This window comes from Bos indicus, chromosome 16, assembly GCF_029378745.1.
Source record: "Bos indicus isolate NIAB-ARS_2022 breed Sahiwal x Tharparkar chromosome 16, NIAB-ARS_B.indTharparkar_mat_pri_1.0, whole genome shotgun sequence".
In the NCBI taxonomy this organism is placed as follows: Eukaryota; Metazoa; Chordata; class Mammalia; order Artiodactyla; family Bovidae; genus Bos; species Bos indicus.
In genome coordinates, this window is record NC_091775.1 from 72916419 (window position 1) to 72939792 (window position 23374).

General features: G+C 42.3%; 1 protein-coding gene and 1 long non-coding RNA gene across 11 annotated transcripts in view; one reads left to right on the forward strand and one right to left on the reverse strand.

Annotated features, from left to right (window-relative positions):
• RCOR3 (REST corepressor 3) overlaps nt 1-784 on the reverse strand; it is a 53280-nt gene extending 52496 nt beyond the window's left edge. Inside the window, exon 1 of one of the 4 annotated variants that reach the window (XM_070768640.1) lies at nt 453-784. In XM_070768640.1, the coding sequence (XP_070624741.1) occupies nt 453-624 (172 nt within the window). In that variant the 5' untranslated portion in view covers nt 625-784. The remainder of the gene's footprint in view (nt 1-452) is intronic. The other 3 variants (XM_070768641.1, XM_070768638.1, XM_070768639.1) reach the window with 3 other exon arrangements.
• On the forward strand, nt 493-20764 carry LOC139176447 (uncharacterized). Of its 7 annotated transcripts, XR_011560939.1 has the most exons (5): nt 1015-1798; nt 2137-2264; nt 13938-14060; nt 14899-14970; nt 20294-20764. It is a non-coding gene; the product is annotated as an uncharacterized lncRNA (long non-coding RNA). The 7 variants fall into 7 exon arrangements; XR_011560936.1 differs by lacking the exons at nt 13938-14060; nt 14899-14970; nt 20294-20764 and adding exons at nt 493-625; nt 5082-5458 and having other exon boundaries at nt 1667-1798; XR_011560935.1 differs by lacking the exons at nt 13938-14060; nt 14899-14970; nt 20294-20764 and adding exons at nt 801-922; nt 5082-5458 and having other exon boundaries at nt 1667-1798.
• Nucleotides 20765-23374: the final 2610 nt, after the last annotated feature.

Consider the following 23374-nt stretch of genomic DNA (forward strand, 5'->3'; position numbering starts at 1 on the left):
GAAAAAAGAGAAAAAGAGAGAAAGACGGGGAGGGGGGAAAAAAAGAAAAAGCAAAGGAAAAAAAGAGAGAAAGGAAGAGATACTTAATAAAATATGAAAATTGCAGGAGGGGAGGAAAAGAAGCGGCGGGTGGATGGGAAGATATTAACTCCGGGCACTCCGGGAGATGGCAGCGGATGGGGGCGGGGAGCTGGAGGTGCGGTGGGGCGGGGGGGTGCGGGCGAGGGCGGAGGATTGGTGGAGGGCGGAGGGGCGGGGGTCGCGGGGGTGCGGGGCGGGGGTGCTGCTGCACTGCACCGGGAGTTCGAGGCTACCGCAGCGCCCGGGCTCCGAGGGGGAGGGGGGGCGGGAGCTCGGCGAAGGGAGGGGAGGGGGCTGGGGGAGGGGAGGAGAGAGGGACGGGGCGGGGGGGGGGGGGGCAGGCGGGACGGCGGGGAGGAGTTCGAGGCTACCACCGTGCTCGTCGTCGCTGCTGCAGCCGCTCTCGGGCTCCGAGAAGTGCAGCCCGCCGTTCGTGGACGAGGCGCCGCCGCCGCCGCCGCCGCCCACCGGGCTCTTGGTGCTGCCGTTGGCCGATCGGTTCTTCCCCAGTAACTCGGGCCCTTTCTCCATCATGCCGGGCATGGTAGAAGAGGGGAGGGGGAAAGGTGAGGGGGGAAGTGGTAGGCGTCAGGGGGAAGGGGGAGAAGGGGGAGATGGCTTCCGAGAGCGGGCGGGAGTGGAGAGGAGGAGGAGGAGGAGACGGCGGCGCCGGCGGAGGAGGAGGAGGAGGAGGAGGAGGGTGTTAATATGGAGCCGCCATAACCGCCCCGGTCCGGCAGTAGCGCAGTCGCCTCACAACAACCCGCCCGGGCCCCGCCTCTCTCCCCTCCTCCTCCGCCTGCCGCCCCTCTCGGCCGCGCCGCGCTCTACGCCGCCGCCGGTATCACTCCGCCCCGCAGGGAGGTTCCGGCCGCCGGGCGGGGGAGGGCTGAGGGGGGATGCGCTGGAGAGAGGGGGAGGGGCGGGGAAGCCCCGCTCGCCGACGGGCCGGGCAACCCCAACCGAGCGCTAATAAAATCGCCGCAGAGGCGCGGCCGCCTCGCGGGCTTCCTTCCTAGGGGGCGCTGCGGAGCGCGGGCGGAGGCGCGCGCGCAGGCGCGCGCGCCAGGCCTCGGGACTCTTTTGCCCTCTCAGGGCGGAAGGAACGCTGTCGGCCAGCGGGAAGGGTCCTTGCCTATCCGAGGCCTCAGCGGCCCGGGAGCGGCCCCCGCCCCTTTAATCTTTTCTGAGCGGGGCGTCGCGGCAGCGCAGCCCTTTTGAGATGCCGCGGAGGGTCGGCCGCCGGGTTTCAGGGCTTCCCCGCCTGCGTCGAGGTGGGGAAGCGCGCTTGCTCGCGGTGGAGTCGGGCGGAGGAGCCGGGCGGCCTTGGGGATCCGAGGCCCGGACGGCCGAAGGAGTGGGCCCGGTCCTAACCATCTGGACGCGGCAGTTTGTGTGGTCTGCGCCTCAGAACTGGGGCCTGATTTCCTGGAGAGGCTGAGGCTGCCGAGATGAGTTTCCAGTACCGAGCAATGCAGCTGTATATCACCAAACAGTGTTGTGTTTTTAAAAACCCTTTTCCTCAGTCGGCCTTGTCTCACCTTTTCCTTTCTTTTGTTCGTTTTTTTTCTGTTTCATTACTTAGGGGAGTGGGCGTTGTCCGTGGTGAAATAAAAACTGGGAAGGGATCTTCGCCCAGTTGGCGCTTTCTCAGCGCGCTGACCTGTGGTCGAGGCTTGGAGCCGACCTCTGGAGAGGGCAGAGGCCCCAAGCGGAGGTGAGCGGAGAGCTGCAGTCTAGCGGGGTTTCCAGCCTGGCAGGCGATTTGCTCTGTAATGCTTTCCTGAATTGCGTTACGCATGAGGAATAGGAACTGCATTTTTCGTTCACCAGATTTGAGGACATCTGCTGTGTGCCAGGTTGCCTGGCCTTGGGAGGCTATTTAGGATTTTCTTCATTTTAAAAAATTGGGTGGTTTTTTTTTTGGGGGGGGGGGTGCTCACCAGTAAGTAGAAATGAGGATTTCTTGTGAACATTTACTACGCAGATGTATGCAGATCGGTGTTTGGGGTCCACAGTAAGGTATTTGTCAAACACTTAAAATTGTCCTGGAAGATTTCTTTTCTAGATCAATACTGAATGGATCAAATCGGAAAGAAGCCTCTCTGGCCAGAAAAAGAAGAAATAACATCCTTAAAGGAGGAACGTGTAAATCAGGAATTGAGCCAAGAAAAGCATGGGAGGTAAATATTTGTCAGGGTCCCCAGTCTAAAGGGGAAAGTCTCCTGAGCAGATACAAAAACCTGTCTGGTTCTGGAGGTAGAGGTAGTTTCATCTCCCTTATCAAAACCTGATAAGATTCCATTAAATATTTGAAGCTTACAACTAAACCTTTTATTCTAGTTCCTTTCTTAACAAATACAGTTGTAAATGTTATTTTAATTCCCATATAATTTTTTCTGCAGGGAGAGAACATTTTGGCCAAATGAAATGAATATCATTTCCCTTGACAGTTATATTTTTTCATTGTGAATTAGCACATTGGTATTTTGGTTTTCATACACAAGTTGTAATGATCATGATTCAGCATCTCTGGTCCTGTAACACAAAGGCCAGACCCTAAACTGAGTGAATTCACAAAGATAAATATCACTCTGAAGCTGCTTGGCCAGCCAGCTTTCTAACACCCCAGCATTCCAATACCTTTCAGCCACTTTTCTTCAGAAAGGAGTTTCTGTCTGTAGATCAAGGACTAAAATATTGTGAAGATTTGGGAACTTCTGTAACTCACTTCTATTTATTAAAACCCTTAAAGTGGGAAGATTTCACAATTTCTTCAAGTGCAGCAAGGAATACTGCATTTCTCTGGGGAGAAGAATGGGTGTTTGAGTATGGCATTTAAAAGAAGGAAAAACAAGTTTCTGTTTTGCCCCTGAAGAGAAGAGTTCTGAAGAATAATCATAGGCCTTAAAATGATATCCCAACAGTTAACAAAGACAGTATAGACAGAGAAAAGGCCTAAGAAAATTTGAGGAATGTCTATAAAGGGGGTTAGAGGCAGAAAAAAAGAATCTGGGCAAGGAAGAAATAAGCATTAAGAAGGGATCATCAACAGTGTCAAAGAATGCAGAGTCACGAGAGGGGTTTAAGAAAAGGCTTTTGGATTTGTTAACTAGAAGGCTATTGATTATTTTGACTGTTTTTTTTTACTATATTAAAATTTTTTAATATTATATACATTATATTTTAACCTTGGAACAGACATTACATTTTCATAGTTACAAATTCAAAACGTCAAAAGAGATATAATTCACTGTTGTACTGGCATCCCAGTGACTGTAAAAAGGCAAGGTAATATAAGGATTAGAAAGAAATACATAAACCTGTTGTTTGGAAAAAAGCACGATAGTCTATATAAAATTTATAAACTGTTAGTATTAATGAATTTAGCAAGTTTATAAGTCAGTATATAAAGGTTAATTTTATATACCACCGTTAAACAATTAGGAAATTAAATTTTTTAAGTTTTACCATATATGAATGCACAAAAAATATTGAATAACTAGTATGTTAGTTTCCAGTGGCAGCTGTGACAAATTACCACAAGCATGGTAGCTTAAAACGCGTCCATCCTCTCACAGTTCTAGAAACAAAAAGTCTGAAATTGATGTGTCGGCAGGCTGAGCTCCCTCAAGCGGTTTGAGGGGAGAATCTGTTCCTTGCCTTTTCCAGTTTCTGTTTGCTGGCATTCCTAGGCTTGAAGCCACAGTCATTCTAACCTCTGTGTCCATCTTCACGTTGCCTTCTCTGCGTGTCTGGAATTTTCCTCTTGTCTGTTGTATAGGGGGCTTCCTAGGTGGAGCTAGTGGGAAAGAGCCCACCTGCAAGTGAGAAGACAAAGAGATGTGGGTTAGATCACTGGGTTGGGAAGATCCCCCTGGAGAAGGGAATGACAACCCACTTCAGTAATCTTACCTGGAGAATTCCATGGACAGAGGACCCTGGCGGGCTACAGTCTAAAGGGTGCAAAGAGTCAGACATGACTGAAGTGATTTAGCATGCAGGCACGCTGTTATATAGAGACCACTAGCATGTATCGCCCACCTGAATAATCCAGAATTATCTGCTCTCTCAAGATCCTTAATCACATCTACAAAGATGCTTTTTCCAAATAAACATTTTACAGTTTCCAAGGATTAGGCCCTAATGTCTTTGGGGCACCATCCAGCCCACTGCATCTAGGAATAAATTCTAATGAGAGAGGTATAAGAAGTCTGTGCTGAAAATTGTGTTGTTGATAGAAATTAGAGAAGACCCAAGTGTTAATAGCTGGACAGATACTGTGCTCATGGATCAGAAGACTTAATTGTGTAAAGGTGTCAGTTCTCCCCAAATGATCTATATAGATTTAGTCTAATCCCTTCTAGAATCCCAGCAGATGGTGTGTGTGAGTTAATTGACAACTGAGCCTTAAATGTATATGGAAATTCTAAAGATCAAAAACAGCCAAGACAATCTGGAACAAGAATGAAGTTGGGGGATTTATACTATCAGATATTAGAAAGTAGACCAATGGAACTGAATAGGATTCCCAAACAGATGATTATGTCAACATTTTAATTTTGCAAAGGTGATGCTGTAGTGATGAGAAAAAAAAACGGATGTTTGAATAAATGATGCTGGGTCATTTGAATATACTTGGTGCCTACTCAACTCTGAATATTCATTGGAAGGACTGATGCTGAAGCTCCAATACTTTGGCCACCTGATGCAAAGAGCCAACTCATTGGAAAAGACCCTGATGCTGGGAAAGGTTGAGGGCAGGAGAAGGGGTAACGAGATGGTTGGATGGCATCACCAACTCAGTGAACATGGGTTTGAGCAAACTCTAGGAAATGGTGAAGCATAAGAAGCCTGGCGTGCTGCAGTCCATGCAGAGTCGGACACAACTTAGCAACTGAACAACAAAATAGCTTGTGGATCTAAATAAAAGATAATAGTGCTTCTAGAAAATACTTAGGAATATATACATAGCTGCCTTTACATGTTCGCTTTCCTAGGGCCCAGCGGTAAAGAATCCGCCTGCAATGTGTAATACAGGAGATGTGGGTTCAATCCCTGGTTGGGAAGAGCCTCTGGAGAAGGAAATGGCAACCCACTCTAGTGTTCTTGGCTGGGAAATCCCATGGACAGAGGAGCCTGGCAGGCTACAGTCCACGGCATCACAAGAGAGTTGGACCCAACTTAGCCAACTTAACAACAACGTGCACGTTCAGCTTATTTCTCAAGAGTGCTTGAGAACTGTTTATCTCAAGAGATGGGGGTGTCAGACTCTGAGATGAAAGGGAGACTTTATCTCTTGTGTGTTCTGTGCAAAATTGGACTCCTGCCATATGTGTGTATTACTGTTTCAAGGAAATAAATGTATGAAAAATCACTTAATAGACAAAGCACAGGTAATTATAATTACAGAACAGTAATTTGAAGACAGTGTAACGAGGGAAATGAAGTAAAGTTACAGCTGTTAGAAGTTGGAGAACAGAATGGAAGAGGAAAGATGGAAAGGGGATAAGGGTGTTACCCTCATTTCATAAAAGGAAAAGAAGTAGGGTGGTGGTTGTGAGCTCCATCTTGATTAACCAGCTACACTAGGCACACAGGAAGGATCTCCACAGAGATCCTGGTTTATTCATTTCCAGGCTCATGATTGTCTTTATGACAACAATTTTGCTGAAGAGTTTATTGATTTGCTCTTTGGTTCTTTATTTTTTGGAGAAGGAAATGGCAACCCACTCCAGTATTCTTGCCTGGAAACTCCCATGGACAGAGGAGCCTGGCAGGCTATGGTCCATGGGGTCTTAAAGAGTCGGACATGACTGAGTGACAACACTTCACACTTCTTTATTTTTACTTTAGAGGTACCTGTCTTGGAGTAAATTTAACTCCAAGGTAGAGTCAGACAGCATAGCCAGAAGACTGCCCACCACTGTGCTACTTGGTGTCGGGCTGAGTCTAGTGGGCATAGTCCAGGCATGTTTTCAACAGGAAAAAGGAGGTGTGTTTTTTTGCTTTTGTTTTTTAGAGCCACTGATCATCCCCAAGTGAGAAGTTGGGGAGAAATCATATAATCTTAAGAGCTGACAGGAATTTTAGAGGTCTGGTAACCCACTTTTTCTTTACCCCCTGGAATGTTTACCACCTCTGATGTTTGTCTTACAGCCTCCATTTAAACAGGTACAGAGATAGGTAACTGCATCACAAAGCGGATCATTTCATTTTTTAAAGATGTCTGAGTCTTAGAAAATATCCTTTTTTTTGGTACCCAAAGTTCAACTACATACAAACCCCAAATAACAGTGTCTTAAACAAAATGAAAAATTATTTCTTTTCATGTAAAAATATCCAGAAGTAGAAAGTCCTGGGCTGAAGTGACAACTGCCATGAAGTTGTCCGGCGCCCAGGCTCCTTTCCCGTGGCTTCACTGCTCTGGTTTGTCACTTTTGCCCTTATGATCCAAAGTAGCTGCTGGGTGGCCAGTCATCAGGATGACACTCCTCACAGCAGGACAGGAGGAAAGGCAGAAGGACATACCCCTTCTCTTGAAGGAGATTTTCTGAAAGTACCACGTACCACTTTTGCTGATTTATCAAGTCAGAATTTAGTTACGTGGCCACTAACCTCAAGGAGGCTGGGGACCATCAAAATGCTCTGCTAAAAATCAGGGCTCTATAGATAAGGATGAAGGAAAAAATGAGTGTTGAAAGGGTAGCTAGCAATTTCTGTCACACAGGTCCTTTAAATATTTGAAAACAATCATGTCCCACTTTGGCTTTTCTTTTAGGGTAAACATCATCATCCTGTAACAAGTCTTCAGTGGTATGTTTCCAGATTCTTCACCTTTTCCATTGTCCTGTTCACATGCTCTAGTTTGTACTTAGGACACCTGCGACACTGTGAGGGCTACTTGCTGCAAAGTCAATTGGAAACACTTGGACCCCTTTGCACCTTATTTTTATGAATCCATCCTAAAATTAGCTTTCTTGGGAACATGGTTACTAAATCTGGAATCAAATGCATTCTCGTGGCTTTCACATTTGTTATTGTTTAGCCTGGTCTCTCCCTACTTAGACTCATGTAGATTTTTTATTTTCCTTTTTTCCCCTCTCCTCCCCACCGCCCACCCCCCCTTCAGCAAATGAATTTGACTCTATTGCCATTTAATTTCACCTGACTTGTTTTAGTTTACCTGAACCTTTGGAGAGCTTTCTAAGTTCTCACTTTTTTACCTAACATATGACTTGACTGTGGACATTTGTACCTTTGTTAAGTGGAATTTCTCTTTAAGGGCAGTAACAATGTCTTAATTTATATTCTCAGCATTGGGTACAATACCTGTGCACAGTGCATGTTTGTTTAATGAATGAATTTTGCAGTTAGCTATAGTGAGCATTTTCTAGAAGAATATTTTAGTTCTGGAATTGTTTATGGAAGGAGACTATGAAATTTCCATGTCTTTAAAAATAGATTGCTGTCTGTCTAGGAAAATTACATTTAAATGTGTATATAGTCTTTAAAAGTAGGTGATTTAAACAGTTTTGCCAAATGTCTAAATCATACAAACATTTTTAATGATTTGTTTGGCTAAATTTAAATAAGAAGAAAATACTAGACAATTTAAAGTTTACATTTTAACTCTGTCCCATGTAACTCACTCAGAAAAGAATCTGCCTGCAGTGCAGGAGACCCGGGTTCTATCCCTGGGTTGGGAAGATCCCCTGGAGAAGGAAATGGCAACCCACTCCAGTATCCTTGCCTGGAAAATCCCATGGACAGAGAGCCTGGTGGGCTGCAGTCCAAGGAATCACAAAGAGTAGGGCCGACTCAGTGACTGACACACTTCACTGATACAGAGTATCCTTTACTAAGCCATTCATTTTCTCTTGGTTTCACAAATTATAAAAGAGAATTCACAAATCAATTTTTCTTATTTAAAAAAGGTGTTTGAAAGAACACTCATTAAAATCAGTCTATAGGGAACACTAGGATCCAAGTTGTGAGGTAATCTGTGGATCCACAGATTAGATTAAAAGTGTCAACCTCTGAAATGGATACAAACTAACACTAGACTGATTTGTGGAAATGTAGAAAGTAACTTGAAAATGTTTCAGTACAAACTACAAAGAAACAGGTTCCCCAAAGAATTTTAATTTATTAGGATGTAAACAAGATTTTTAAAAGGTAGCTGTAAAAAAGTCTCCCTTCTGCGTACATGTTTTTTTCCCCCTATTGATACATCTTAATCTAACTCTATTACTGTTATAGAGTAATTTGATTCTATTTAGTGTAGGCTGAAATTGTGGGGTTTGCAATAGGTATGGGACTCTCCCCTCCTCCTTCCCCAGACCTTTGAAGTGAGTCCAGGGAGAAAGAAGAAGAAGGAAGGCAGATTGTCTTCTTACTTCACTTCTTAGGGTGATAACCTTCACTCTTTTGTTACTGTAGCTTCTATAACACTTGCTGGTTATACCAGCTCCAAATGCTGGGGATGTTTCTGTTGGTCTTCAAGAGGTCCTTCTTTACCTCCTCTACTGTCCCTGACTGTGGGTGATTCACCCCATAGTTCTTACTCATGTAACCCTCATCTGGTAGGTAGCCACCTTAATGTGGAGTACTGAAAACATGTTAAGTATAAAATTTATAATAATGGGAGCTGAGACAGTTATTAGAAATTATTCTCATTACTTCTGGGCCATGAATTGTGTTTTGAAACTAAAGTGTACTAATTATAAAACATTTGAAGCCTCTGTGAAGCCTTTATGATTTTCTAGATTGAGATGTAATGATAATGGGTAGGACAGGAAGGCACTCTAGGTTGAATTAAATTGTGAAGAAACATCTATCTTTGTTTCCAGTATTTAATTTTATATGTGATTTAAACTAAGAACACTACAAAGCGATGGATTGTAAACAGAATGGATATATGCCAGTGTGGAAACCAGGGCTTCATAGTATTAATAAATGGTTCAGACAGTAAAGAATCTACCTGCAATACAGGAGACCTGGGTTCGATCCTTGGGTTGGGAAGATCCCCTGGGGAAGGGAATGGCAACCCACTCCAATATCTTTGCCTGGAGAATTCTACTGACAGAGGAGCCTGGTGGGCCGCAGTCCATGGGGTCACAAAGAGACACAACTGAATGAGTAACACATACACTGTATTGATTAGAACTTGAGAAAAGTTGCTCAAAAGAAAAAGCAACAGGAAACAGCCAATTTTGTATTGAAAACTCAATATAAAATAAAGGCTTGTTGCTATTAAGCCTCTGTCTCTCCCCACACCCACCACACACACTTAATTTCTTATCTCTCAGCTCTATTTTCTGTTTACCTTCATTTTTTATTACTGCAAGCAGCCACTCCCAGACAGAAAATAGCAAGGAATACAAGAGAAACATCGTGCTTTTCTAGACCAGTGGCTTTCACACCTTTTGTTACCCACTGCAATATACATTATGTTGTTAACCCAATACAGACATATAAATGTGTATCAGTCAGCTGTTTCTTTATAATAAAACAGCCAGAACATCTTAGGAATATAAAGGCAAGCATTTCTCTCACTCGATTTTTGTGTGTTGGTTAGGGTCAGCTGATCTATGCTGGACTCAGCTGGGTGTGATGGCTGGTCTTGGCAGGGCTTGCCCGTGGGTCTGTGAGTTGGTTGGTGGTTAGCTGATACAGACTGATGCTGGCTGGGGGGATCTAGCTTGGGTGACTCTGCCCCATGTGTCTCTCCTATTATTGATACTTGTGGACCTGCCTGAGCATATTTTTCTTAGGAAAATGGCAGAGATACAAAATAGTAAGCCCAGTTGCACAAAAATTCTTCAAACCTTTGTTCATGTCACATTTAACAGTCCATTGGCTAGAGCAAGTCAATGGCAAGTCCCAAGTCAAAGAAAAGTATACTCACAGAGATAAGGTAATAGTTTTGAATAATTACCAGAAATATGCAAATATAACATGCACATACGTGTAATCTAGAAGAATAATGTAGATGAACCTATTTGCATGATACGAATAGAAACACAGATTGGATGTGGACATGGGTGGTAGGGGGAAAAGAAGGGGTTGAATAAACTGGGAGATTCAGTTCAGTCACCCAGTCATGTCTGCAACCCCATGGACTGCAGTGCTCCAGGCTTCCCTGTCCATCACCAACTCCCGGAGCTTGGTCAAACTTTGTCCATCGGGTCAGTAATGCCATCTGACCATCTCATCTTCTGTCACCCCCTTCTCCTGCCTTCACTCTTTCCCCACATCAGGGTCTTTTCCAGTGAGTCAGTTATTCGCATCAGGTGGCCAAAGTAAAACTTCAGCATCAGTCCTTCCAATGAATATTCAGGACTGATTTTCTTTAGGAAATCTTGCAGTCCAAGGAACTCTCAAGAGTCTTTGATCTTGCAATCCAAGGAACTCTCAAGAGTCTTCTCCACAATTTAAAAGCATCAATTCTTCAGCGCTTAGCTTTCTTGATGCTCTTAACTCTCAACATCCTTAAATGACTACTGGAAAAACCAGAACTTTGACTAGGCAAACCTTTGTTGGCAAAGTAATGTCTCTGCTTTTTAATATGCTGTCTAGATTGGTCATAGCTTTTCTTCTAAGGAGCAAGCGTTTTTTGATTTCATGGCTGTAGTCACCATCTGCGGTGATTTTGGAGCCCGAGAAAATAAAAGTCTCTCACTGTTTCCATTGTTTCCCCATCTATTTGCCATGAAGTGGTGGGACCAGATGCCATGATCTTAGTTGTTTGAATGTTGAGTTTAAGCCAGATTTTTCACTCTCCTCTTTCACTTTCATCAAGAGGCTCTTTAGTTCCTCTTCGCTTTCTGCCATAAGGGTGGTGTCATCTGCATATCTGAGATTATTGATATTTCTCCCAGCAATCTTGATTCCAGCTTGTGCTTCATCCAGCCTGGCATTTCGCATGATGTACTCTGCATATGAGTTAAATTAGCAGGGTGACAATATACAGCCTTGACGCTGTATATTGACAATATACAGCCTAGACTGAACCAGTCTATTGTTTCATGTCGAGTTCTCACTGTTGCTTCTTGACCTGCATACAGATTTCTCAAGAGGCAGGTCAGGTGGTCTGGTATTTCCATCTCTTTGAGAATTTTCCACAGTTTATTGTGATCTATATAGTCGAAAGCTGTAATCAGAAAGCAGAAGTAGATGTTTTTCTGGAATTCTTTTGCTTTTTCAGTGATCCAAGGGATGTTGGCAATTTGATCTCTGGTTCCTTTGCCTTTTCTAAATCCAGCTTGAACATCTGGAAGTTCACGGTTCACGTACTGTTAAAGCCTTGCTTTAAGAGTTTTGAGCATTACTTTGCCACCGTGTGATATGAGTGCAGTAGTGTAGTAGTTTGAACATTCTTTGAGGCATTGCCCATCTTTGGGATTGGAATGAAAACTAACCTTTTCCAATCCTGTGGCCATGGCTGAGTTTTCCAAATTTGTTGGCATACTGAACGCAGCACTTTAACAGTATCATCTTTTAGGATTTTAAATAGCTCAGCTGGAATTCCATCACCTCCACTAGCTTTGTAGTGATACTTCCTAAGGTCCACTTGATTTCGCATTCCAGGATGTCTGGCTTTAGGTGAGTGATCACACCATCGTGGTTATCTGGATCATGAAGACCTTTTTTGTACAGTTCTTCTGTGTTTTCTTGCCACCTCTTCTCAATATCTTCTGCTTCTGTTAGGTCCATACCATTTCTGTCCTTTATTGTGCCCATCTTTGCATGAAATGTTCCCTCTGTATCTCTGATTTTCTTGAAGAGGTGTCTAGTCTTTCACATTCTGTTGTTTTTCTCTCTTTGCATTGATCACTGAGGAAGGCTTTCTTATCTCTTCTTGCTGTTCTTTGGAACTCTGCATTCAAATGGGTATATCTTTCCTTTTCTACTATGCCTTTAGACTCTCTTCTTTTCTCAACTATTTGTAAGGCCTCCTTAGACAACCATTTTGCCTTTTTGCATTTCTTTTTCTTGGGGATCATCTTGATCCCTGCCTCCTGTACAATTTCACAAACCTCCATCCATAGTTCTTCAGGCACTCTATCAGTTCTAATACCTGGAATCTATTTCTCACTTCCACTGTATAATTATAAGGGATTTGATTTAGGTCATACCTGAATGGTCTATTGGTTTTCCCTACTTTCTTCAATTTAAGTCTGCATTTTGCAATGAGGAGTTCATGGTATGAGCCACAGTCAGCTCCCGGTCTTGTTTTTGCTAACTGTAGAGAGCTTCATCTCCATCTTTGGCTGCAAAGAATACAGTCAATCTGATTTCGGTGTTGACCATCTGGTGATGTCCATGTGTAGAGTGTTGTGTTGTTGGAAGAGGGTATTTGCTATGACCAGTGCGTTCTCTTGGCAAAACTCTGTTAGCCTTTGTCCTGCTTTGTTTTGTACTCCAAGGCCAAATTTGCCTATTACTCCATGTATCTCTTGACCTCTTACTTTTCGCTTCTTGGCCTTTTGGCTAAGGTCACTTCTCGGCCTTTTGGCTAAGATCAAGTGTACTGGGAGATTAGGTTTGACATATATATGCTACCATGTGTGAACTATTGTATAGTGCAGGGGGCTGAGCTCGGTGCTCTGTGATGACCCAGATGGGTGAGATGGGATGGGGCAGTGAGGGGAGGTTCAGGAGGGATGTATGTATACATAAAGCTGATTCACTTCAGTGTACAGCAGAAACTAACACAACTTTGTAAGAAACTATGCCTCAATTTAAAAAATTTAAAAAGTTCCACAAAACAATTCTTACTTAGAAGTTTGGGTCAAGATCTGTAGTTTGATAAACATTGTTCTAGACCAGACCAAGGATCCTCAGCCTCCGGGATCTAATGCCTGATGATCTAAGGTGGAGCTGATTTAGTAATAGAAGTATAGTGCACAATAAATGTAATGCAATTGAATCATCCCCAAACCATCCCTGCCTCCCCCCCCCCCCCCCAGGGTCTGTGGAAAAACTGTCTTCCACAAAATTGGTCACTGGTGCCAAAAAGGTTGGGGCCACTGCTCTAGACAGATATTGATTCAAGCATACATGACCTATGTCTTAGAAGCATAATCTGAACACCAAACTGAGCTAATTCTGACAGTTCTCTCTCCAGCCTCAGTGGAGAGATTTGCATTACTGTCACTCCAATCCGTGTTACTTGATGTGTAGTCCACAAACAAACTAGTCTCCTGACTGGTGCCAGTCCACACACTGTTCATTACCAGATCATAACTATAGTAAGGTAAGGTGCTAGAATATACACGAACACACTGTTTCGTTCATTGAGAAAGTCTTACTTAAAAAATAAAAGAAGTCAGCTGAATGAAACTGCATGCTTATTAAGGTGTTGGGTTGGCCAAAAAGTTCATTCAGGTTTTTCTGCAAGATCTTGTGGAAGAACCTCAACGTTTTGGCCAACCCAGTAGTTGCTTTACACTATGATGGAAGTTCCTTATCTCAGTCTCTGATCAGTAACAAGCATTTCACAGACCAGCATCACCCAAGGAAGACCTAGCATCTTCTAAACGGAAGTGAAGTGAAAGTCACTCAGTCGTGTCTGACTCTGTGACCCCATGGACTATACAGTCCATGGAATTCTCCAGGCCAGAATACTGGAGTGGGTAGCCTTTCCCTTCTCCAGTGGATCTTCCCAACTCAGGAATTGAACCCAGGTCTCCCACAGTGCAGGCAGATTCTTTACCAGCTGACTCACAAGGGAAGCCCAATATTCTTCTAAATAGGAATCTCTGTAAAATATTAATAGTCATCTTATGTATCTGAGACAAAGGGGATGTTTTGGAGAAGTAGATTTCTTAAGCATTTCATACATATTGTAGGAGAAGAAACCATTAATGAGAAAGGAGCAGAAGAAACAAAAGCAGAGAGGGATTAACTGATGGAGCAAGACTTTGGAGATGGAGCAACAAGGACAAGATGGCTGGATTGGTCTTGACCAAGAGGTGGTACTCCTCATCCTCTGAGGCTAGAGAAAGCTAAAATGGAGATACTTATACAGCAAGTTTGCAGGAGTGGTGGTTGGACATTTGGGGTATTTCATAAAGGTATTCTTACCTGTGAAGTAAGGGTCAAGGTCATCTGCTGAGATGGCATCTTGTTACTGCTGTTTTGGAATTGAGGTATTTGAATTAAACTCAGTTTATTTAAAACCCTAGTAAGAATTTTGTTCTACTTTATTCTATTTACTTTATAAACATTCTACTTTCCACAACCTATGCATTTTAAATTATTTTCATCAATGTTTTGTTATGAAAATTATCAAGCATACAGAGAAGTGGAAAGAATTATACAAGGAGAATTAATTTACCTACCTCTTGGATTCTACAATTTATTTTTATGTCATGTCAATTTCAGTTTGAGGCCAGTCTGGAAATGGTATAGTTATTATTTTGATTACTGAAGTTAGTATTAATAAATACTCGTGAAGACTTAGGAAGAGAATCATTTCAAATTCAACAGATCAGGTATATATGTTCTTGGCTTCTGTTTTAATCAGGATTCTTCCAAGAAGAAACAGATGGATCAATTTATCTATCTAGGCTTCCCTGGTGGCTCAGTTTGTAAAGAATCTGCCTTCAGTGCAGGATTCCACCTGCAATGCAGGAGACCCAGGTTCAATCCCGGGTCAGGAAGACCCCCTGGAGAAGGAAATGGCAACCCACTCCAGTATTCTTTCCTGGGAAATCCCATGGACAGAGGAGCCTAGTGCACTACAGTCCATGGCATCACAAGAGTTGGACACAACTTAGTGACCATACCACCATCTATCTATCTACATAGGCTCCTGTGATAATAGAAGCTGCAAAGTCCCAAGATCTGGAGGGTGAGTTGGCAAGCTGGAGACCCAGGAGGGTAAGTGGTCTAGTTCTAGTCCAAAGAACCAATGATTCAGCTCAAGTCTGAAGGCAGGGAAAAGGCTAATGTCCCATTTCAAAGACCATCAGGCAGGAGGAATTCTCTCACTTGGGAGAGGTTCAACATTTTTGTTGTATTCAGGTCTTCAGCAGGTTGGGTGAGACCCCCTCACATTAGGGAGAACAACCTACTCAGGCTAAGGGTTTAAGTGTTAATCTCATCCAAAAACACCTTCACAGTAACACCCAAATAATGGTTGACCAAGTATCTGGGTACCCTCTGGACCAGTCGACACATGAAAAATCCTCACCGTCTCTCTATGCTGTGTATTCCTAAGAGAACCGTAATCAACCCCAACCTACTTCTCAGGTTGCTCCTTTCCCACACTCCCTGAAGAAAAATCATTGTAGCACTCGCATTTCTGGACCATATGGCATATTTGCTTTGTAAGTTTTGTGAACTCACCACTGAATAGCCTTAGGAGTTTAACACCTCACTGTGAATAATACTATTTTAAACAACAGTTTTATGTAATTGTATACTTTATTTCTATATACATACATAAAACTATTCCTAATTTCTATGGAAGAGAATAAACTAAATATACATACAATTATATTAACCAGCCAAATGTTTTAAATTTTTAACTTTCTTATAAGTCAAAAGTTGTGTTTTAAGGTCTTAAGTTGTTAGGTTTTCAGACTAACTCAGTCTTCATATTTTTCTTCCTATTTATTAGTAAAGCAGATGGCTTTCCTGGTTCTTAAATTTTTTTTCTACTTTTTCGGTTTCTTAGTTTGAACTAGCAAGTAAGTCACAGAGTACGTTCAATAAATTTGGAGGCTTTAAAATGTATTCCGTCATAATTCCACAAACATTTATGATCATAATTTTGAGCTATTTGAAACACAAAGATGAATAATGCATAATCTATGGTCTTAAGAGGCTCGTAATCTTGTAAGAGAAAGAGACTTAACCAAAAACATAATTCTGGAATGTCAGGGGTTAGAAGGTCTCTGTCTAGTCACACACCCCTTTGCCTCTCCATTGGAGAAGTAGACACAAAAATCCGTAACCAGTTGGACAAATTGTAATAAATGGTGTAACCAGTAAGAAAAAAACCCACAAAGGTGACACTCATCCTTGTGAATCTCTACCTGGGTCTGAGCCCAGTTCCAGATAATTATGCCACTGGGCAAACTGCTACCCTAGAGATTGACTGGCACCACTCCTATAACAACCCTGTTTTTTAAAGTCTTCTCATTTTCAATAAGAGCTATTTCAAATTTTCTCCATCATCTTCACTTCTCCAACTCCATTACTAGGCTCTTTTTATTCTTCATAGATGACCTTTCTCTTGACCTCAACCCATCCTTAGCCACAAGCCATCAAACACACTGCCACCAGTTGTAACCCAAGCCTCCATCACCCCTTCTTTGGCAGAGGTCAGTGTAGGGATCGTGGGGAAGATTCTGTCTTCCCCTAAGCTGCCCACTCAGTATCTCCTAGGCTCCCATCCTTTCCTCTGCTCAGCTGTGTGTAACTGTTCTTTGCACTGCTGATCACTGGGAGAGTATCCAGGACACTGTGTCCTATAGAGAAGAGGGATTGAAGTAGACTACCACTGCAGTTTGCCCAAGATCACAGACTGAAGATATGTGAATCTCTTTACTGATGGGTTGAACTGATTTTAAAAGTGGAATTACGACACTGGAGTGTGAAAGTCGCTCAGTTGTGTCCACCTCTTTGCGACTCCATGGACTATACAGTTCATGGAATTCTCCAGGCTAGAATACTGGAGTGGGTTGCCATTTCCTTCTCCAGGGGATCTTCCCAACCCAGGGATCGAACCCAGGTCTCCCACATTGCAGGCAGATTCTTCACCAGCTGAGCCACAGGACAACATTGGAGAGTAAAGACCAAAAGCCCTGCACTGTATAAGACTCTCCATGAATCCAAAGGAAAACTACTTGTAGCAAACATTGTTAGTATCCTACCTCACAACCCCTTGGCTGTCCTCAGTGCAGCACAAATATGGTTTCCACACACTAAGAGTTTCTTACTTCCAGCTCCATGTCTCTCTTCTTTGCCTGAAATCTCTCTTTGGCCCCATGGGAGCTTGTTCTGTTATAGGCAGGTGCAGCACGCAAGTGTGGAGGGGGAGTTACCCCTGGTCACAATCTTTAACCAGTTGTGGATAGAGTGGGTGAATTAATGCCCCAGCCTCCTCACCACCAGAGGGACAATATTTAGATGTGTTCCACATGGTTTCTCAGAGGATTCTCAGTGGGGTTGAACCCTCAATGAGGCTATTAACAGGGGAACCCACTCATTACTAACCTACTTATTAACCCTGCTCGGTAAAGCACACTTCCTGACTTTTCTCCATCCCCTGTCTCACCTTTCACATTTCCTCATCTGTGCTTCTTAGGATCACCTCTGCACCCACATCCTCAGCTCATCGTGGCTCAGACAGTAAAGCGTCTGACTACAATGTGGGAGACCCAGGTTTGATCCCTGGGTCAGGAAGTTCCCCTGGAGAAAGGAAATGGCAACTCACTCCAGTATTCTTGCCTGGAAAATCCCATGAACGGAGGAGCCTGATAGGCTACAGTCCATGGGGTCGCAAAGAGTCGGACACGACTGAGCAAATTCACTTCACTTCACTTCACTTTAGCCAATACTGTAACAGCAGCCTTGTGAGAGACCCTGACCCAGAGGGCCCAGCTAAGCCACTCTCTGATTCCTAACCCATGTGAACTGTGTGATAATACATATTATCTGAAATAATCTATTGCTGAAAAACATTAACTCTCTGGAACAGTAAATCTTAAAGCCTTAAAGAAAAAGGGCATAATTTAAGATTTGAGGTAGGCTACCTAGGATTTGAAGTGGGCTACCTTCCATAACCCACCCTTCTAGGAATCAGTCATTTTAAATTGTAGAATATTTAGTTCCTTTTATACTTTCTCTTTGGGAGCATGCAGAGTTCCTATCTTAGTTAAACAGAGACCACAAAAATGATGGTTTTAAGTAGTTTCTTTCAAAGAAGACTTATCCTGTTTTTTTTATGGTTGTGTGATCACCTCTTCCTCTCCTTAAAATATTCATTCATTTACTTAACAATTGTTAAATGAGAACCTGCTACTGTGTGCATTATATCCTCTGCCTGAGATTGACGTTACAAGGATCAACTAGACCTGGTCCTTAGTATCTGTGAGTGCCCAAAGCCATTAAATACAGGCCACCCTAGGATGTGTCTCAGTAGCTATGGAAACAGGGAGGGGGATCCTGTAAGACTTTCTGTAGGACCTGATTTCTGAATTGAGTCCTGAAGAACAAGCAGTACACACCCAGATGGCATAAATAGGGAGTCCTGGGCAAGAGAGGAACAGCATGTGCCCAGGCCCAGGACCTCCATCTGTGGGTTATTCTAGTTCATCTTTTCTGTGTTTTTAATGTCTGTTTTTAATGTCTCTTTTTCCATTTGGCCCCTTCTATAAACACCTACTGTTTCTTAGACTCTGTTGCAGAGGGAGAGGGTGGGAAGATTTGGGAGAATGGCATTGAAACGTATAATATCATGTATGAAACGAGTTGCCAGTCCAGGTTCGATGCATGATACTGGATGCTTGGGGCTAGTGCACTGGGACGACCCAGAGGGATGGTATGGGGGGCGGGGGGGGGGGGGGGAGGGAGGAGGGTTCAGGATGGGGAACACATGTATACCTGTGGCGGATTCATTTTGATATTTGGCAAAACTAATACAATTTGTAAAGTTTAAAAATAAAATTAAAAAAAAAAGAAAAAAAAAAAGAACAATGCAAAAAATAATACCTCCCTCAGCATTGTGTCCTCAGGCTACTCCTCTGTCTTCCTCCTTCTCAATGTAGTTTTGCTCCTTGAGAGAATATAGGACCTACATCAAGTCCTGAAATACCAGGCTAGATGAACCACAAGCTGGAATCAAGATTTCCGGGACAAATACCAACAACTTCAGATATGCAAACACTCTAATATCAGAAAGTAAAGAGGAACTAAAGAGCCTCTTGATGAGGGTAAAAAAGGAGAATGAAAAAGCTGGCTTAAAACTCAGCTTTCAAAAAACCAAGACCATGGCATCCAGTCCCATCACCATGGCAAATAGAAGCAGTGACAGATTTTATTTTCTTGGGCTCTAAAACCACTGTGGATGGTGACTGCAGCCATGAAATTAAAAGCCACTTGCTCCTTGAAAGGAAAGCTATGATAAACTTAGCATATTAAAAAGCAGAGGCATCATTTTGCCAACAAAGATCTATGTGGTCAAAGCTATGATTTTTCCAGTAGTCATGTACAGATGTGAGAGTTGGACCATAAGGAAGGCTGAGTGCCAAAGAATTGATGTTTTTGAATTGTGCTGGAGAAGATGCTTGAGAGACCTTTGGACAGCAAGGAGATCAAACCAGTCAATCCTAAAGAAAATTACCCCTGAATATTCATTGGAAGGACTGATGCTGAAGCTGAAGCTCCAGTACTTTGGCCACCAGATGTGAAGACCTGATTCACTGGAAAAGACTCATGCTGGGAAAGATTGAAAGCAAAAAGAAGAGGGAGGCAGAGGATGAGATGGTTAGATAACATCACCAACTCAATAGACATGAATTTGAGCAAACTCTGGGAGTTAGTGGAGGACAGAGGAGCTTGGTATGCTGCAGTCCAAGGGGTCGCAAATAGTTGGACTTAGCAACTGAACAACAAGTCCCTCGACCTCCCATTCCATCCTTAAGCTGAGGACCCAGGGGACCTTCATGGGAAAGGGGTTACAAGTGAAAAAATAACATGGTAATTCTGGAAGGTAAAGGATAATGGGAACACACAAATTCACCCCATATGGGTTCAAATGGAAGTTCTGAGAGCTTTGGTAATGAACAAAGAAGACTTTTGATGTGTTCCAGGCATTTGGGATAAAGAAAGTGGATTTTGATGAAGTTTTTAAATAAGTATTTCACCTTGGGGATTTTTTCAGAGAGTATAGTAAAGATCTGGATCTCTATTTGAACTACTTCAGGTTGCTGGATTTGTGATTCTTTTAATGCCAGGACTGAACTGCATGTCTGCCTTGTATTCTGTGGATGACATTTCACTTTTAAGCTAGTAAATGCAATATCAGTTTCTTTTTTTTTAAATTTTAGTGTTTCATATACTATGATATTTTAAGGTCCAGAAGATCAGTATTTTTTGTTGGAATAAAATCATTATTCTAAAAATTTCTATGATTTGAGTTATTTACATATTATATTGCATTACAGTTTCTAATCAAACTGTTTTACTTGCTTAGATGAACTTCTTCTCTGTCTCCATAATTCTTAAGAGGAAGAATTAATGAGAATTGAAAGGAGAAGCTTCTGCTGGAAGAATAATGCTTGAGTTCCAGGCACTTCTGAACCAATAGAATATGAAAATGCCAGTGCTGAAACTACTGCAGGAAACTGTGTGGAAGCTCCCCATGAGACTAAAGAAGCCAAAAGAGACGTGTGATACCTCTCCTGAAAGAATGAGAACACAGCTTGATGTCAATAAAAAGATTGCAACCCATGGAGGAAATAGTTATTAAAAATGTTTCCTCAAAGTAAGTGAGAGACAGAGACAGAGATCGTTTGAAGATGGAGTAAAAAGGAAATGTTTGAAGTTAGCTAATAGCAATGATATCATCTTCCAACTAGTTTAGAATCAGAGCTTTTTCAGCAGCTGAAAAAATGTACACAAAAATCAGTTCACTATCTAATAAAGACCAATTGACACACGTAAAGAGACATCTTTCTTTTAAATTACATGTCATCTTCTATTTATCATCATTAGTTACATTTTCTTTATTTCATATAGTGTTTATGTTAGTTTGTAACACTTTGTTTTACCTGCCAGCAACTGATATTGGTAATGATTTATATTTAAATTTTTGTAATTTTTCATTTTCCTTAATGTATGATTTTAAAATTTAAAATGCATCAAATACCTAGTCTTACATTTTAATTTTATGGATTAAAAAGTTTCAAAATAGAAAATACTAGTACTTTAGTTACAATTTGAATCAAATATTCCAATTCTCCTGTTATTCCTGTCCTCTGGTGTTGTGATTATTTTTTCTTTAAGATGCAGTTCTCTCATAAGACCATCTCTGATTCCACCGCAGGGAAATTGAGTTTATTCCCAGAGTAGACTGTGCAGACTTGGTGATAATAATCAGAACATTTTACTGTAATGATGTATTTGTCTCTCTCCTTTTATTGTGTCACAAAATCCTTGAATATTTATAAAACAGGAAGCAATTTTATTAACTATAATGGAAGAATACTCCTTTCAGGCTTGCCAAGGGGTTTGTTACAATGAAATTGAGTTGTGGACACTTCCAGGGACAGATTGTGCTTCCTGAAGGCACAGCCAGTCAGCTAGCTCTGCTGTATTTCCCCTTAACTGTAACCATGTCTAAAACTGAGGACCATCTGTGCTTTGTAATAAAAAGCTAAAGTCTTTATGCCTTGATAATAATTTTGAAATTTAATATATCTGAAGTCTATACTTATAAAAATTATTTAAAATTATGTTTAAAACTCATTTAAAATGGAAAAACTCATTTTGATTATTTTCTTATTATCTAACTTGTTAACCAGCTTAGTCACAAACAAGATGATGTATCTGGAAACAAAATGTAAATTGTAGGATGCTGCACAAAATAATCTTAAGAGCTAGAGTTAAAGACAAGAAATGTCCTCTTCTCTTCCTCAGAGGGGATCATCCTAAATTTGTGAACCTTTCTTGATAGGTTTTCATTTCCAACCACATAAATTCTTTATACTGTTTTTTGAAATCCCATTAAACTGCAGGCGGAAATATAGCCCTACACTGACCCTTTATGACCAACCTAGATAGCATATTAAAAAGCAGAGACATTACTTTGCCAACAAAGGTCCATCTAGTCAAGGCTATGGTTTTTACAGTAGTCACGTATGGATGCGAGAGTTGGACTGTGAAGAAAGCTGAGCACCGAAGAATTGATGCTTTTGAACTGTGATGTTGGAGAAGACTCTTGAGAGTCCCTTGGACTGCAAGGAGATCCAACCAGTCCATCCTAAAGGAAATCACTCCTGAATCTTCATTGGATGGACTGATGCTAAAGCTGAAACTCCAGTACTTTGGCCATCTCATGCGAAGAGTTGACTCATTAGAAAAGACCCTGATGCTGGGAGGGATTGGGGGCAGGAAGAGAAGGGGACGACAGAGGATGAGATGGCTGGATGGCATCACCGACTTGACGGATGTGAGTTTGAGTGAACTCCGGGAGTTGGTGATGGACAGGGAGGCCTCAGTTCAGTTCAGTCGCTCAGTTGTGTCCGACTCTTTGCAACCCCATGAATCGCAGCATGCCAGGCCTCCCTGTCCATCACCAACTCCCGGAGTTTACTCAAACTCATGTCCATCCAGTCGGTGATACCATCCAGCCATCTCATCCACTGTTGTCCCCTTCTCCTCCTGCCCCCAATCCCTCCCAGCATCAAGGTCTTTTCCAATGACTCAACCCTTTGCATGAGGTGGCCAAAGTACTGGAGTTTCAGCTTTAGCATCATTCCTTCCAAAGAACACCCAGGACTGATCTCCTTTAGAATGGCTGGTTGGATCTCCTTGCAGTCTAAGGGACTCTCAAGAGTCTTCTCCAGTACCACAGTTCAAAAGCATCAATTCTTCGGCGCTCAGCTTTCTTCACAGTCCAACTCTCACACCCATACATGACTACTGGGGGAGGCCTGGCGTGCTGCAATTCATGGGGTCGCAAAGAGTTGGACACGACTGAGAGACTGAACTGAACGGAACTGAACTGACCCTTTAGATAACACTTGTCCTCATACCAGACAGGACACACTGCGGAGGCCTGCTTCAGACTGCCTTGTGCCTGACTAGTCTTTAGAGAGGTGGAGCATTCTTTTGCTCATTTGCATTTTCCACATTGTAGCATTAGGCTCAAGCTTGCAACTTTCTCTGTAACTTTTCTCTGAAATCACCAAAAAGTTAGCTTCAAAGTTGTTTAAATAATAGTGGCTTATCTAGCCCTTTCCTCTCACCACCAAAAGAAACTTGGAAAGTTTTAAAGTTAAGAAAAGCTATATTTCCTTCATATGAATGATTGCCTTACTACTCAGCAGGAATAATTAGTTCTCAGAGAAGTCTACTATCTACAGATTTGTAATTAGCTTATTTGTATTAGGACGTTAAAGAGGTTGTTATACTTAGTTACTTCAAAATTTCTTTCCTGTAGCAGATGCTACTAAATTGGCACCATTATTGCATCCAATCTTGGAGCATCCCACTTAATAGTGATTTACTGTATTCTTGTTCCACTCACTCTCACTACACCATCTTGGAGAAT